At 42.2% G+C, this 17,954-nt stretch overlaps 2 protein-coding genes across 2 annotated transcripts in view; both read right to left on the reverse strand.

The window, feature by feature from the left end:
• Nucleotides 1–11,587: 11,587 nt before the first annotated feature.
• On the reverse strand, nucleotides 11,588–13,138 carry LOC110559150 (DNA-(apurinic or apyrimidinic site) endonuclease 2-like). The gene has a single exon (XM_060365228.1). It carries the CDS (start codon nucleotides 13,136–13,138, stop codon nucleotides 11,588–11,590), a length of 1,551 nt encoding a protein of 516 aa, XP_060221211.1.
• Nucleotides 13,139–14,184: 1,046 nt separating this feature from the next.
• Cd38 (CD38 molecule) overlaps nucleotides 14,185–17,954 on the reverse strand; it is a 44,520-nt gene continuing 40,750 nt past the window's right edge. Inside the window, exons 7-8 of the mRNA XM_021654440.2 lie at nucleotides 17,793–17,879; nucleotides 14,185–15,821 (exon numbers count right to left, since the gene is read on the reverse strand). Coding sequence (XP_021510115.1) covers nucleotides 15,743–15,821; nucleotides 17,793–17,879 — 166 coding nt within the window. The 3' untranslated portion in view covers nucleotides 14,185–15,742. The remainder of the gene's footprint in view (nucleotides 15,822–17,792; nucleotides 17,880–17,954) is intronic.

Here is a 17,954-nt window from a genome sequence, read left to right on the forward strand (position 1 = left end):
AATGCACCCACTGTGCTATCGATGGCTGCTATAGCCTGTTGCTAAGTGATCACTCACAATATTTAGCTTTGAGGCAATAACAAATGGAAAGTGGAAACTCTTGCTAAAGGGACTGATTAGTAGGGTTGCATAATCGTTTCAGTGCTAAATTGGAAACGAAATTTAGGAATAAAAATGTAAGTGTGCATAACAGAGATCTGAGAAACGAGGAGCAACTAGAACTTTCTACAGATTTCTGAGCATCTTGTATTGCCGTCTTGGGGGTTTCCTAACTGGTGGGTGTGTATATCTATCTTACTGTTTCGACATGAATATTTGAGCTCCTAATAAAGAGAGAGGGAGGTCCTCAGGAGATTGAGGCCAAAGGAGAGACTCCTCAACACAAACCCAGTCAATCATGTCTCTCAGGGATAGCAAACCAGGAAGCTGTTCTTCTATATCCTTACTCAGCTGAATGCCCTTTAAACTTAATAGATGTCATTGGACACACCATGACAAAATCCATTTATAAAGACAACAATGCTTTTCTGAGACAGTTTTTTGTTGTTGTTGTTTAATTTTGATTTTTTGTTAATTTGTTTTTTGTTTTTTGAGACAGAAAATAATGTTTTCTCTGTGTAGCCTTGGCTGTCCTGGATCTCACTCTGTAGACCAGACTGGTACTGGGATTAAAGGCAGGTGCCAACACTTCCTAGATAAAGACAACAATGTTAAATGAACACTCGGTATCCCTTAGGACCAAAGAGCCTTGGGTCAGTAGGACTCACAACTAAGGCTGATAATATGAATGAAGGTTCTCACATTGACCTGTTTGAAATGTAAACATGATCTGTTTTACTACAGCGTAACTGCATGGCCCTGAAAGTGATGCTCCCTTTGTGTAAATAATGCAATGAGATCCCCGGAAGGGTTTGAAGATTTTAACAGAATTTGAAATTTTAGCCACTGAAGCCAGCATGCTTCTTCCTTGAGCATCATGCCTCATTCTTCTATTTGACTGAGACCAAATGAATCATGGAAAGTGAACTCGGGTTCCACGCTTTTTCATGAAAACACTTGTGTGAGTTCCACTTTAAAACAAGAATCCCAATTTGGCTTGTAATTTTGAGGTGCATGTTAGAAAGCAGGTTACAGTACAGTTCACATGCTCTGAATTGTAACTAAATGGGTACTTATAAAAATAGAAACTTGGGAGCCTGGAGAGATGGCTCAGGAGTTAAGAGTACATACTGCTATTACAAAGGACCTGAGTTTGTTCTCCCAACTCAGGGTGCTCACAACTGCCTGTAATTCCAGCTTCAGAGGGTCCAAAGCCTCATATATGCATATTCACACATAGGCACACACACCTACACAAAATTAAAAACAAATGTATATGTACTCATAATTACCTGAGAACAAAATAAATAAACTGGGTTCCTGTGTTTTTCCAGGGACTGAGTTAGTCATTACCCCCAAACCCACAAAACTGTGATTATTTCTGCATGGGAGAGGAGATATTTTTCACTTTCCTATCTGTCTTTTTAGAAACCATGCCAAATTTTATTTTGTATTTAAGGATAATATTATGAGGATTGCTCTAAAGATCAATGTCACATAAATAGATCTATTCCCAACATTTCACTAGACATGTTTCACTGCTGTTGTATGACATGTGCCCTGAATTATCTCTAGGCTCCAAAAAGCTCAGGAACCATAAAAACAAGACGTCATTCCAGCAGAGGTGGAAGAACAAGCCTTGAGTGTTCCTGGATTTGGAATATACAGGCTTGTCAGTAGCGCTCTGATAAACAGCCTGTTATTTGTAATGAATCATTTGCATGTAGAAGCTGGGAAAAACAGATGTGGCTGCTTCCCATCAACCTCAGGCTAGTGACAGGGGAAACAGACCTTGCCCAGCACTAAGTCTTTGACAAGGATGCTGTAGATAGCAAGAAGGTACAGCCTGGGCTTGACAGCTTGTGACCAGTTTTCAAATATTCTGACATTCTTTATTGGACCAATCTGAAAACTGACATGCAAAAATTATAGCCATCTAATCTCCTTTGCTACCTGTCCATTCTAATATATTCTTCACTGAATATATATGCTCTGGTCTTCGGTTCAGGCAGGGAAAAATGATGTATATTGTCAACCTAAACAGACACACTACGAACAAAATATTTTAGGGTGCTATTGCTTTTCCAAAACATAACTTGTTTTGCCTTTTTTGTTGTTGTTGTTGGCATAAGTAAGCAGATTTTACTATATCTGTTTTGCAAACATAATGACCAGTCTTGATAGAAATTCATCAGCAACATGTGGACTCTTTTCTAGAAGCTCTTCAGTTGATAATGAATTTCTGTCCAGCCAAGAGAAAGTCAAAATAATGTGGATGCCTTCTACATTATGAGACAGGACTGGATATGCTGATTCCATGCCATGCCATGTCCTGGGTGGCAATGTCTTGTGTAATGGATCGTGGTATAACTAGAGAGGGAAATGGGAATTGATAAGTCCAGAGGGCTGGCTTAATCTCTGTTAAACAGTTTTCCCGCTTTGCACAAGCTTGAGACTAAAAACCCTAGCAAGGGTTCTGGAAATTAACAGTCCTCATTGTGTTCAAGGCTGTTGCAGTTTCCCACATGGAACTGCATGAGTTGACCGTCCTATGAGGGAGGGTGGCTGTTATTGCTGTGGACTTCCTGGAGCTTCGTCAGTAGATGGCAGGTGGGAGCACGAGTCGAGGAGAAGTGCTTTGGTCCCTTGATGGAGCACAGGAGAGGGCCCTTTTATTGAGTCTAGTGTGCTAAGAGTTTGCAACTATAGATTCCTCTTCTATCCTATAAGCCACTGCAAAAACAAAACAACAACAACTCCCCAAGACTACATATTGGCTAGTCAACAATCCGAAGAACTCATAGACCGACAATTACCAAAATCTTCAAACAGGAAATATCTAAGAAATCATCTTTGTCTGTCTCTTTCATTAGATTATAGATTAAGCCCTAGAGAAATGAAATGATTTGCCCAGAGCCACACCTCAGGTTCTTTCCATAAACTTCAAAGCCAACCGACTTCCTTGCCATCTTCAAGGACAGCTTCACTCAGAGTTGCCAGTGGTGATATTGTGAAAATGGCTTGTTTCCCATTGTGACAGTGTGCTGACTGGGAACTGTCTTCACTGTTGTTTCATCCCAAGAGACCATCATAGCTCTTCTCAATAGCTCAAGAAAAGATCAAAATTCCAAAGTGCAAGCACAATTTCTCATGAATTCACGTCACTCTTAGACTATCGTGAAGCCAAGAGATCCACAATTTGAGCCCTATTAAGCTTGGACTGACCACCTGTAGAGCATTTGACCTGTCCCACATAGGGCTAAATCAGCCTGAACTTCCCTTAATGGTTGTCTTTGGGGTAGGTGTTGAATGTAGCTTGATGGTCTGCATAGGAGATGGAGAGGTTGTCCCCTTTCTCTTCAAGCTTAAAGGAATTCCCCATTTTCTTGTATCTCCCAGACTCGTATGGAGATACAAACAACCTAGTGACTAGCTAAAAGCAAACAAGGAAAGGATTATGAAGCATATGGTATATTCCAACGTCACGTCTTCATGTTTGGGTAGCAAACTCTTTATAGACTGATTCATCTCCCCAGAACCTCATTAACAGCAACATTGATTTCTAAAATGATAAAATATCAAAACTGCATAAAGATGTGTTTTGAACTGTGCTAAATTCTAACTCTGTTCTTTACTGGGTATTTGCATAAATCACTCAAGGATGTAATATGCATTCTGTGTCTTGGCAAAAAAGAGATAGTGGTGTTTGATAGTGGGTTATGTTTCTGTGTTCGTTAGGTTGGGTCATAATGCCCACATGTGTGGTCAGACATTGTCTTGGATGATCTGAGAATGTGTTTTTGTAGCTAACATTTTCTATGTAAATCGATGTACACTGAGTAAAGAGATTGTCGAGATTCCTACCATGTCTCTCTCATCCTCTACCTTTCACTTGGATCCTTCTGTGGCTTTTGTTCCTTTCAACCTACAATGTAATCGATACAACCAATAAATATACTCACTGACATACTCCTCTGACTCTGGGTTAATTCTTTCTCACTCTCTAGAATGGAAGAAGTGCTAGAGAATAGGTTAGGCTTAGGCACATCATCAATGACCCTTTCCAAGATGTCTGTGACAGTATGAAGGCTAAGTGAAAAAAAAAAATGCATGAATGAAGGGCATTGCAAGCTTTCCAGGCAGAGGGATCTCAAAAGCCATCTGATTCATTCAGTGACTTAAAATTAATTAATTAATTAATTAATTAATTATAACTTATCCTCCAGTTTAGAATACTTGTTGATAACCTCATTGAGACCATTTGCTTAGATATTCAGGTTTAACCACAAATGGGCAGTCCCTCCTGAATGAAAAAAAAACAGAAGAAAAAAAAGAAATAAAAAGGAAGGACATGACTACTGCTAGGTATGATGGAGAAAGTTTACTATAGATAGGTTGGAGAGCATAGCCACAGGCAGACACATCTGGGAGAATCCAGGGCACATGACCCTGGACCACATGGGAGAAGGGGAGAGGAAGGGAGAGAGGGTAACTAAGTACAGCAGCCAAGAGGTCAAAGATACAAAAGAAGCAAACAAGCAAGAGAGTGGGTAACCAATATGTCTGGATTAAATAGGGAACAGCCTCTGTGGGAAGGCCAGCCCAGTCCCTGGACTGGAAAGTTCAGGGTAGAGGGCAGGGCATGCCAGCCATGCCCTGTAACAGGTAGGGACTGAGGAATGCTGGGAGAACCTGGAGACCAGTTCTGCTTTGATATGTTAAATAGGCACCTCAGCCAGTTGGCCCCTGTTTGACACTTAACGGCTCCTTCATGGGCCTTATCTGTGTATTTACTTAATTGCTTTATTAATTCATGTGATAAAAGTATAAGTTAGGGTTCTGTGCATATTACAAGTATAGAACCAAATAAAACAAACAGAAGCCCCTGTTTTCTTAGAACTTTCACTCAAATTAGAGAAGACAGAAAATAACCAAGGACTTACATAAATAATACACCACACTGTCCCAAGTGCGGTGGGAAGCATCTTGTAGATTAAGAAGTCTTAGATTTCAAACCCACTGGGCTTGAAGTCAGTTAGCTCTAAAATTCCCATCAAGCTACAATATTCCTATACCACAGTGGTCTTCCCTGCAATATGCTGATAGGCACACGGCCTGCCTCACAGCAACTTCTGTTAGAACTGAGAAAAGTATTTGAGAGGTGCCTAGGATGGTGTCCAGCTACTCATTATTAGATGTGTGATCAATAAATAACAGCTCCCCCCAAAAAGAGAATTAAGAACAGCATCATCCAGAGAGACCCCCAGTTGACGGTAGGAGGTTGCCTTCCCACAGTGTCCTCATGCCAAATCCCCACTTGTTTAACTCAACTACCCAGCAGCGCTTGTCCTCTTCTCATCCAGGTTTCACCTTAGGTGCTTTGGCTGACAAGTAATTGTTAGTTTTCAGAGAAGAAATGAAGTGAAATACGGAGAAGGTGGAAAATAGGCCAACGGCCCTTCCACGTCGGTCTGAATATTTTCAGCAGACCAGGAAAAAGGCTCTCAGGCCCCAGCTCTTCCATGATTCAGGCCAGTGCCTTTAATGAGTCAGAAAATGGAAAGTCTCGATTTCCTTCATTGGGTTGGGACTTGGCTTGGCTTCTCCTGACTTTCTCGAAAATCAAGTGACACCTGTGTTGTAATGTGAATGCATGGTTTTCTGAAAAAATGACTGAGCCTCGGCAGCCTGTCTCATGAATCTCTCTGATAGGACACTGCATACATTAAAAATTCACCCATACACTACAGCCCCACAACCAAGCACTAGGTTCATTCACATGCAGAGCCAGGTGCCAGGCATCAGATTGGGCAACACCTTAAATTAACAAGGCTCTGGATTTTCTCTGGTTAAATAAGAAAAAGGAGACCTGGGATCACACACATCTGAGGGGCGGGGACTCCTATCTCACTGAGTGGTGGATCAGCACAGTTCCTGGAAGTATGTATGGCCTTTCTCGATACCAGAAGGTCAAGAGTAGATGTGAACTTCAGCACAAGCTCTTCTTCAACCCCAGGCACAGTTTGCACACGTAATCCTCACAACAGCCCTGGGAGAGAGGCGGCGCTTTCTCTCTGAGAAAGCAGGTGACATGCTCAAATTCCTGCTAGCTGTTGGGAAATTTACACCAACCTCTGCCTTCAAATTAGATAACCAACCGCTCCACTTGGCTGAATGTGCTCCCTAAATATGGGACTTCGGGTTAAAATACAACCATCCTAACAATATTGGGACAAGTTGGTGACCCTGTGTTTAGCAGAGTGCTTTCTATCAGTTGGCTAGTTGTGGCTTACATGAGCTGCTGCTATAAGATAGCCTGGTCATCCCCCAACCCGCTACCTCCATTGTTTGAAACACGAGAATTTCAAAATAGTTAAAAATGGCCTTTGTCTTTCCCTTCTCAACCTATTCCTCCACAACAGCCTGAAGCTCCATCTCACAATGTAGCCGACAGGTTAAGGACCTGCACTTATTTTGCATTTCTAGTCACTGCCCTGAAGACTCAAGAAGGGTGTTTCTCATGGACCATGGAGGAGGACAAATAGATTGTTATTGAGAGTCTGTGAATGGGTGTAAACATTCACATTAGTCCCCTTCATACCCCAGGACACATGGCTTCTTTGCTGATTGGCTGGATTATAGTGAAGTACTGGCCTGACCTTTTCATGATGGAATTTATATAAGACTAAAGAAATATGTAATGATCACTCAACCAAGGCCATCCATGGACCTTATGGATTTGAGTTTGTGATTTGGATAGGAAATAATATCTCACATGATACTGCTACAGTGGCAAAATGACAACCCAACTTTCATGTTTTGGGGGAGGGGTAGGTGATGATAAATAGCTCTGACTGGCCAAGGATGACCTAGAGTTCCTGCCTCCATGTCATGAATTTTATTTTCTTTTGTTTTTCTTTCTTTCTTTTGAGAGATTGCTATTTACTTGTGAGCAAAAACTTTCTTAGGAAAAAAAAAAGCAAAAACCCAAAGCAGTAAGACTCTCTTAAGAAATGCTAAGGGAGAAGATATGATAGCTCATTAATTGGTGTATCAGTTTCTATATGATAACAAATGCTGGATAGAAGTCATTAAATATTGTTATTGCACAAGAAGTAGTCAGCGTCCCTATGACAGCATCTGAGGGGCTTTACCACATCCTGTAAACTACTTTCTGGCATCACTGTACTAGTATTTCTCCAACAGAAGTAACTGTTTGTGTATATGTGTGTGTGTGTGTGTGTGTGTTGTTTTCTACAGATACTGAGGCTTCTTCTGAGAATCCTTTACAGTTCCTTTATCTATATAAATAGATATCTTCTAAAAACCTCTACTCACATCTCATCATTCAATGCAAGAACCTTAAAGATGACATTGAAATAATAAGCAAGATAGTAACTCTGGTTTTTTGAATGCCGCCACCCCCCCCACTCCCCACCTTCACAATCTACATGTTGGCTGCCAGGGTAAGGACAGTGAGAGTTTCTTAGAACACTTGATCAGTCCCCAGAGAGATGTCCCCTTAAATTTTGCTCCCTGGTACCTCTCACACTTACAACTGTCCTGATGGCTCCACTAACCAGAATGGACTAGGGAAACGGGCTTTGCCTAGCACTCAAGTGTGTGATTTAGACTGTATACATTCTCACTTGGGTGACAAATTGGTGCATTTAATGTCTTTCTTGTGTAGTGATTTCAAGGAGCAGCCCCCATATTAATATCTGCATTTACAAATACTTTCTCGTGTGCGCAGCTTTCTATCCAGTCCTCCCACCATTTTTCTTCCACATAATTTATTCTGAGAATATATTTCTAAATTGGGTATTTTTAAAAATTATATTCAATTAAAAAGATAGCCTGTTTAAGCCATAAAGATCACAGGTGTTCCTACTCTACAAAAATGTCATTCCAACGAGCCTATATCCCATGTTATACAACAACACAATTGTGTTGATCCTTCAAATAATTTAAAAATACCTGGGTGACTCCTTTGTGAGAAAGCCTTGTAGGCCATACGTTGCCTCATAAGCAAGGGATTGGGAACAAGAGTATACTGAGGTCAGAGTCCTTTGGGGGAAGTCATTCATGGTGATAGCTCTGTTTTATCATCCATCTATCTATCTATCTATCTATCTATCTATCTATCTATCTATCTATCTCTGAGCTAAGGATAAAACCGAGGCCTTGAATATGCTAGGGAAACATTAATTCTTCTGGGGCTTTTATTGTTATTTGGGGTTTTGTTTTTGGTTTGTTTTGAGACCCATTCTTCTATGTTATCTAGCCTGGTCTTGAATTAGTATCTTGAATTAGTAATCATATATTTAATGGTGTCTTGACTCTGTTCCCTCTATTAGTCCCTATATGAGGCAAGTGCAGAGGAACAACAATGATGCATTTGTGTGTATTTACTGAGGAGTCAGATTCAATGGTAGTCTGAGTCTGTCAACTTAGCTGTTTTGCAACACCCATGCTCATTTCTGTCTAAAATAATGGCATATTTATCTAGTTCAGCGCAAAGACATTCTTTAGCCTCTTCTATGGCTGGGTGAAGCCACATGAGTTTTAGTGAAGGCTGTCAGTAGAAGTGTTCTATGAAACTTTCTAGAAGCTTCCTTAAGAGACAAGGCATTCTTTGTTCTCTGTCCTCTTTTTCCATCCTTCCTGCTACATGGATCACAGATGTGATTCTCGGAAAGCCATTTGGACCATGAAAGCTGAGGACAGCCCTGAAGCGGTACAATAGGCAGCTGGGCTTCTGAGGATCCCAAATCACTGGCCTTTGGGGCTTTTTAACATGAGAGATGCATCCATGGTTTTCCGTATTAGCCAGTGATTAGGAATTTTGTATTTCTTACTCTGTGTTTATTATCTCTTCTTCAGAAACCCTTCAAGGTAGGCATTGTATAATTCTCTAGTGAATGGAAGTAGGAGCACTGGAATCCTCAAACTCAAAACCGACGCAGCTCTTCACACGGTTCTCTGCTGCCCCCTAGTGCCTCACTTCTCACTCTCACTCTTATTTTCCACAAGAAAAGATCAAGCTCTTGAAAATGACATCAAAGCAGCCAATTTTTTTATTTTTTGGATCCCTTTCCCCTAGCTGGGCTCCCTTGCCTGGCCTCAGTGGGAGAAGATGCGCTTAGTCCTGCTGCGACTTGAAGTGCCAGGGTGGTTTGGTACCCTTTGGAGGCTTCCCCCTCTCTGAGAAGGAGACGGGGGAGTGGACGCATGAGAGTGGAATTGGGGGGAGAGGAGGAAGAGGGCTGGGGTCAGGCTGTAAAGTGATTAAATAAATTTAAAATAACTTTAAAAGCAGTCGTTTTCCAATTCTTATGGCCCGAAATGTGTGTCACATTCTGCTTAACGAAGCCAAAGACCAGGGAAGCTAAGTACATTGGCCAAGGTCACATGATATAGGTGGAATGGAATCCAAACCAGGCAGAGAGCACTGTGTGTGGAGGAATGATAGCTGGAGTAAGCATCGAGGAAATGAGATGATAGTCAAGGAAGCGTACAATTTGGCATGAGGGTTTACTGCAAAGACAGGGAGGGCCACAGGCTTGTTGTCATTACTGGTTTTAGTCATCCTTCTTGATGTGAAAGAAAAGGGTAGGAAGATTTCTCATTTTACCTTTGATGTCAGAGTAGTCAACTGTGGTCAGGAGAGTGGGGACTAGGTTGGCAATATCAAGGCATGCTGTGAACTCTTCATTGTCTTAAGGAAAGAAAATAACAGATCTTAAATTCTTAGACATGGGGCCCGAGGGTTCCATCTTTGTCTCTGTCAAGGGATTTGGAAGTGATCTCACTTGAGATGGAGCCAGCTGTGAAAAGAATGCCTGCAGATGATCGCTAGCTATTTCTGCCTCCAGTGGGAAGGTATGAAGCTCTTAGGGTGATTCAAAGCTAGTGAAACATTGTAGTCAATCCTTCTGATAGGCAAGAGAGCCAGACACTCTTTCCACTGCTGCCCCAGACCTCAGGGTCCCAGGGTGTCAAGGTCTCAGCTTCTAATCCAAGCTTGCTTGTCAAGGGATTTTCTCCAGAACAAATACAACACCAACACCCTTCTAAAAACTGGCATTAATAGCTTCACAGGCACTGAGCAGTTTTATAAGAATTTTTTTCTTTCTTTCTACAGGACACTCAAAATGATGCAACAGGTAGGTGTCCTGGTTTTAGTTCCATTTCTGTGATAAAATAAAAAAAAGTAGGGGAAAGAAAGGTTTGTTTAATCTTGCAACTCGAGGTTACAGTCCATCGCTGAGGGAAGTCAAGGCTCAAGGCAGGAACTGGAAGGAAGCCCTGCTTGCTATTCCATACAGCATTACCTTCAACCAAGGAACTCACTTCCTGGGCAAAGAAGTGTGGTGTGAGCCACAGAGGACACTGCTTGCTAGCTCGTGCTGTTAGCTTTTTATGCAGCCTAGGGAATGGTGCTGCCCATAGTGGGGTAGGCCCTCCCACATCAATCATTGATCAAAACAATCCCCGAAGATATACCCACAGGCCAATCTAGTATAGGGAGCTCAGCTAAGGCTCTCCTTTCTCTCATATGACCACAGGTTGTGTCAAGTTGACAGTTAAAGCTGACAGTGACAAACGGTATTACTGTGACTCTCATTTGAAAAAAGAGGAAATCAGAGCCTACGCTAAACAGTTATTTATATGAGGTCCTCACATCAGACAGATTTATGGAATGAATTTGAGCCTGATATAGAAAGCAAACATCAGAACCCATCCATACCTTCCATCCACTTCTGTAAATTCTATTCCCAGAAATAGCCATGACCGTTCTAGCACTGAAGGATAGATCAGTGTCTAGAAGGCAAGCAAAGATTCTTTTCCCTTTTCAGTGGAGCGACTGGAGATGACGCTTTTGCCTGAGTGCCTTTGAACTCTGTTTCATGCCCTTTTGGGGAACCCATAAAATCTAAATAGCATTTGTAAAATTTAGTCAAAGTTGTATTCTGTTGTTGCAGTGAGAGCAACTGATGGCTACACTGTGTGGAGTGCCATGTGATAGTTTTCTCTCTGTGTAGGTCTGCTCTTTGCATAAGTTTTTAGGCGCTCTCTCACATTGTGTCACCTAGCAAGAACTATGTGTTTTGTTATGTCACTGCAGCACATCTTTGGAGAACAGGTGAATTTTCTCCATAGAGAACAGATGTGTTATTGCACAGTTTTCAAACCAAAGATTTTTTGTTTAACTCTGAAACAAAGAAACGAAGTTTGCTTATGAGCAAATACATTGTCCATTAATCGAATCAGGAGCTGATTCCTGGGCAGCTGGTTCTTATGGAGGAAGAGGAAGCAAAGGATATATGAGAAGAGGAATGCCTTAGGGGAAGCTGCGGCAGGGAAAGGAGAAGAGAAAACAGCAGAAGGAAGAAAGCCTAAGGGGAGAAGGCCAGTAAAGAGGTAGAGAGCTGACATGAGATCCTATGCAGGAATGACCAGGCCACATCTCACTGTCTCAGTTGGATCAGCTGGGCCTGCTCCAGAGGAAGAAGTTGCATCTTGACGAGGGGTCATCAGGAGGACCTCGTGGCCTGGAACACATGTAGAAATGGCGGCCCCGGTTGGGACCTTGTTTTTTCACAGTCCGCATCACACATGGCTCCCTGTGGGCTCTGCAGAGGGGCATGGGTGAAGGACCCGTCAGCACAGACTTCCAGAACAAGGTCTGTATCTCCTTCTCATCTTTGACTTCAGAAGCCTTGGCCTGCTCATCCACCGTTGTGGCTATCACACCCTCTTTCAGAGACTTTGGGTTTACAGGAGTGTCCACCAAAGGCAGTCTGGGTAGTTCTGCATCAGGAGAGGTTTGAGAAAGGCCAGGAGAAGGCTGAAAGTAACTCATCAGGTTTCTCTGGTGTCTTCTGGACCCACTCTTTTGAGGCCTGGATGTGTGCCGGTAGGCTTGGGCTTTTCGTTGTTTACATGCCTGGACTGGCCTGCTGAGCTGCAGGAGTGACTGCTCCCTCATGGGTTCTTGTTCACGACGGGCTAGGAAGCCAAGAATCTTGAGCTGGGTCCCTGCAAATTCAGGGAGAAAACGAGTACACAGAGCTGGGCATTGTTTGGCTGGCACACAGGACACATTCAAGGCAGCTCCCACAGGGCAGTGGTCAGAGCCCATCACCTCAGGGAGCAGGTAGGCAGCTTGGAGACTGTCTATAATGAGAGCCCTATCTCCTAGTATGTAGTCAATTCGGGCACCATAGTTGAGACTGCGGGCACCACTGATCACTGACCAGCAGGTGAAGGCCTTCTCCTGTTTTGGATAGAAATAGCGATAGCTATCCATGAAAGGCCCGACACGGGATCCAGCCTGGTACTCCAGGTTACTGAGCAGTCCATCCATCCACTTGCGTCCCAGGTCTTCTTCAAAGCACTCCAGACTACCAGCATCACAGTGGTCAATGGGACGGTGGGCTGTATTCAGGTCCCCCAGGATTATCACATGACTGCCTGCTGCCAGGAGTGCTTCTGCCCGGATCTGCAGCAGGCGATAGAAATGCGTCTTAAAGGCCAGCCGCTCAGGCTTCCCAGGATCTGCATGCGGGCAGTACACATTGATGAGGGTCAACGGCGTCTCTTTCCCTTCCCACGTGCAGATCTTGTGCTGTGTAAGGAGAGCCCGACCCTCACTATCCAGAGCCCGGAGCTGCTCTTGGGTGAACTCGCTCATGTTTCCATAGCAACCGACATCTCTGTTCAGGGTGGCAAACTGACCCGTCAAGCCTTCTTCAGCAGCTACTGGGGTGGCACTGTCCTTACAGAAAGTGGCTACACCAGAATAGCCGCTCCGGCTGCGGCTGAAGCTGAAATAGGAGTTATAGCCCTCAACAATAGCCAGGGGCTCTGTCAGCACAGCTCTGGTCACTTTGGTCTCCTGGAGACAGACAATATCAGCGTCCAGCTCTTTCAAAACGTGTTGCAAGGCCATGGCACAGTTGCCGGGCACCTGGTATTCGAGACTTTTCAGGGGCCTCCGGATGCCGTTGATGTTCCAGCTTACCACACGCAACATTTTGGTAAACGGTGCTGTTTCTTAAAGAATGTAGAGGTCCTGGCAAATTCTTACCCGGAAGTTCACTAGCTCCCATCGTCCTAGTGCGTTTGCGCAGGCGTTCTCAACTCCCAAGCCACCAGAGCTCACAGGCCCTTCTAGTTCTCTTTAATGGGAGTTGAACTATGATAGAAACCCCAGAAGGGTGGTGCAGATCTCAAAAAGGAAGAAAAGCGGGGTTGCACATGCTTGTAACCCCAGCACTCAGGCTTTCACCCTAGCATCTGGTTCCTGATCTTTATTGGTATAATCCAGCGACTGAGAAAGCTGCAGAACAAATTGAGCTGTCATTCCTTAGTTGCCTTCCACCTTGACTTTCAAGAGAGCATCCCTGGATCCTGGGTTTATCATTTAGGCTGGGGGTGTGGAAGGGAGCTGGAAACCTGTTCTTCATTGTTGAGATTCCAACAGTGCACCTCCGTTTTTAGTGTTTTATTGGTGGTGGTAGGTGGTGGGGTGTTGAGACAGCCATCTTTTTATGTGACCCTGTCTGTCCTGGAACTTGCGAAGTAGACCAGGCTGGCTTCAAACTCACAGAGAGTCACCTGCTTCTGATTCCCAAGTGCTGATAATTTTTTAACATGTTGTTTGGGGGGATTGAAGTCAAGACCTCATTCTTTTTTTTTCTAAGTCATTTAATTTTATTTTATGTGAATTAGTGTGAAGGTGTCAGATCCTTTAGAATTGGCATTCCAGACTGCTGTGAGCTGCTGTGTGGGTGCTGGGAATTAAACCTGGGTCCTTTGGATGAGTAGACTCTTAAACACTGAGCCATCTCTTCAGCCCCAAGGCCTCATTCTTACAAAGTAGCATTTAATGGGCTGAACCATCTCCTGGTTCCCAACATCATCATGGAAGGGAGCAAGCTAATATCTTTCAGTGGCTTTTAAAAAGTTTAGAAAACAGATATATTGTTCAAAGTCACAGAATAGTGTCAAAATATAAACACAGAATTAACTGCTCCAATATCTATGCTATTTTCAATAAATCAAGCAAATTATTTGAAGTTATATCAATTTACTTTATTAGTATCCATTAAACATTTTAAAAAAAACTAAAAAATTCTCCAGATGTTGAACAGTAAAAAAAAAAAAACAACAACAACAAAACAACAACAAAAACATTTCTAAATAACAATGAAATTGGGAACTATACTAAAGGGAATGGTAACCAGTGGAAATACTCAGAAATTCAGCGCTACAGTGAAAGCAGGGCTCCGAGGAAACTTACAACACTAAAATACACGTGTAAGAAAAGAAGACAGGCTAAAACAGCAAAGATCTAAACATTTGTCTCAAAAAGCTGAATGAAGCTATTCAAGGAAGTCAGAAGAAATTTCTATATTTCTGAAAATAAAGACAACAATTTAATTAAATAAAATAAATGAGAAAAGCTAAAGATTGGAGCTTTGAAAAGAAAAACAAAACAACAAAATTGGTAATTCCAAGTAAGACTGATCTATGAAAAAAAGGATAGAAAATATAAATTGCCAATGTCAGTAAAAAAATATATTTTAACTTTTAACTACCTATAAGAGGTACCAAGAATGAGGAGAAAGACAAAGAGGGAGCTTTGCAACCATCCATAAAAATCCCATTTCAGATTCTATTGCATTCAATTTAACACAATAGCATTTGCTGGACAATAACATAGGTTACTATCAATCTGGCAGTAAAGGCCTAGAAAAGAAAAAAAAAAATCATATGTTGTGGCCTTTGATAGAAATGAGTTAACTCCAGCTGTAACCACAATCCTAAGACTGTGATGTTAGGAAAATCAACAACCTCTCTCGGCTCCATTTAAAGCTCCTCACCAAGTTCATGCCAAACTTATTGGACAGATGTTGCAAGGGTTAAAGATTAGAGCAACCGGAATGTGGGTTGTCCCCACAGAGCACCTTCCCTATAATGACCCATGACCTCAGGTTTATCATTTGAATATTTATAGGAAGAATGCAAAAACATAAAAAAGTGAGGTCATTCATTTTGATAAGCTTGATGTTTCATTTTCTTTGTCCATTCTAACAGGGGATATGTGATTGCCCATTTTTCAATAAAAATGATGCTATCAGCTCGGCTGAGGGTTGAGCTCCTGGTATATATGCTTATTTACCAGATGTGAAAGTTCTCTGGATTGAGTCTCAGCCTGATTAAAAGAGAAAAAGAGGATGTTATTAATATTTAAGCAATATGAAAGTACCACATGAGAAAGTTAAAATGAAAGAGCAAGCACAGGGTGGAGGAAGGGAGGGATTGGGACGGGAGGAGGGAGAGAACCACAGGGGGGACACAAAGTGAATAAAGTGTAATTAATAAAGAAAAAAAAGAAGTATATTTAAAAAAATAAAAAGAAATGAAAATGAAGGAGCAATATGAAAGTTTAACTCTGCATTATGGAGTAACTTTTCTTGAATGTTAGTAGTATATAGTAAGAGCTAAGCTGAAGGCATAATTTCATCATAATTTGTTGGGAAGGTCTTCCATCACTGGTGTTGACATTGTATTGGAGTCAGCTTTCTACCAGTGTTTCTTCTAAGTCCTTCATCTTGATGCATGCACAGGAGCTCTAAGATTGGAACCAGGGATATATTTGATGACACGATGAATGCTCAGGATTCTTCACACACTGAACAAATCTGACAGGCCTGTGGTAGAGGAGCAAGAAAGGAAGAAAATCAGGGACAGAAGGAGGACTGGCAAGATGGGTCTCAGGGATAAGCGGTTCCCTGCCATGCCCAGTGACCTGAGAGTTTGACCCCCAGAGTTTATGTGGTGGAACAAAGCACTGACTCTTACAAGTTGTCTGATGTCCATATAAAGGGTATGGTATGTGTACATATGTATACACCCATACAAATACGGTAAGTAAATGAATATAAATGTAACAAAAATTTTAAGAGGAAAGAGACCAAATGATGCACCTATACTCCAAATCATTGATGAATGAAGACCAAAGGAAATCATTGATGAATGAAGACCAAAGGAAAATGGACCACTGAGCATGCACACACGTCTGTGTGCTCAGCAACAGAAAGGGATAATCCAGGAGTAAATGACTTGAAAGTGTGCCCCAATTTACTTGCAGTTCAATGTTAAGTCCCTAGCAACCAATACCAAGGAGGGTATGTGATGGTAACCCATGGAGGTAAAAATGAACACCTGGCTCAAATGTGTGACAAATGTAACAGCTGACGGTCATGAAACTGCAGATAAGGCCACTGCGACCAGACCCACACTCAGTTTCTTCCTGAGGATGCTGCTTTTCTCAGGTCAGAAGCTTCCTGATGAATTTTGGGTGAAAGCACAAGACAGCACAGAACTCGGAGACCTTCCTCAGGAGGTGTGGACACCACTGTCAGAGGACCGTGCTTCCTCTACAGGAAGCAAGCTTTAGGTAATGCTCTAACTGTTAAATTTAATTTAAAAGACTATCATTTTCATAAATGTGAGCTAACAAAACCACAGGGTCTATGTTCCTCAACCTGTTCCTGATCTGCCAGTACTTCATTTCCATGAAAACCATCATTGAATGACTTAACCTCGCCAGCTGTCTACAGGGTTTCTTTTATAGTTGATCTTCTCTTCTCTTTCTTTCTTTCTTTCTTTCTTCCTTCCTTTTTTCCTTCCTTCCTTCCTTCCTTCCTTCCTTCCTTCCTTCCTTCCTTTCTTTCTTTCTTTCTTCTCTTCTTTTCTCTTCTCTTTTCTTCTTCTTCTTTTTCTTCTTCTCCTCCTCCTCCTCCTCCTCCTCCTCCTCCTCCTCCTTCTTCTTCTGCATTTAACTGCAGCATCGTGACCGATTTTTTTTCCTGGCAGTTTCCACAGAACAGACAGCTGATTGATGGGAAATTTGGGTCATCTGGGAAATAAGCCATCCATCTTTTAAATCTGTCATCCTGCTTTTGAGATATGGTAGGTGATGTGAAGAGACTGAAAAATATTCCGTCTCTTCAGCTTGTACATACTTCAGGAAGCCTTTTCTCTCTGCTTTAGTCTTGGTGGAATCTAGTCCTCAGAGGAAAAGCTCCAAAAGTGCTTATTTGTAGAGGTCCCTGACTGTATCATTGTCCCAACCAGTTAAAAACAATGAGGGGAGCCCCACTTTTGAAGTTAAAGGAGACTTTAAAGACAATATATATAGGTTAATGGTAAAAATTTTTATGAATTTACATTAGTTTGGGTTTTAATTTAGGAAAGATAAATCTTGGTAGACTGCCAAGTGGAAATTTACCAAATTTACATTTGAATCTAACTAAGGAGATTTCACATGCAAATTTATAGCCAGTCACAGGACTTTAATACTTGGGCGAAAGGTCTTGTCAAAACACATTTCTAGTCCCCTAAAACTCAGCAGTAAAGCATGAAGCAAGAGTGAATGGCTCCTCTCAGAGCCATTCAGTTTCTGGGCCAGTCACTGCTTAGGGCTGGTAGAGAAGGAGGAGAAGAGGATGGAGGGATGGGCAGCCTGATTTAAGCCATTGGCTAGGGAAACAAGTTAGGGTTGATGTCAGGGCAGAGACCATGATATATCACACCATGGGAGCACCATTAAGCCCTAAGAGGGATTCCCAAAGCCTCCTCAGCTCACACAGCTGTTTTGTTCACAAGAAACCATTTACCTGTAGTTATCCTGGCAGGCAAAGGTAATATTCCTTTTTTGCACAATCAACTTCAGCTCATTAATGGAGGAGCTCGAGCATGAGTTACTAGGGAAGAAACACAATATTCAAATAATAAGATCTTTCAAACATTCTCTTATTTCCTCTGCACAACTGCTCCAG

This window comes from Meriones unguiculatus, chromosome 12 (genome assembly GCF_030254825.1).
Source record: "Meriones unguiculatus strain TT.TT164.6M chromosome 12, Bangor_MerUng_6.1, whole genome shotgun sequence".
NCBI lineage: Eukaryota > Metazoa > Chordata > Mammalia > Rodentia > Muridae > Meriones > Meriones unguiculatus.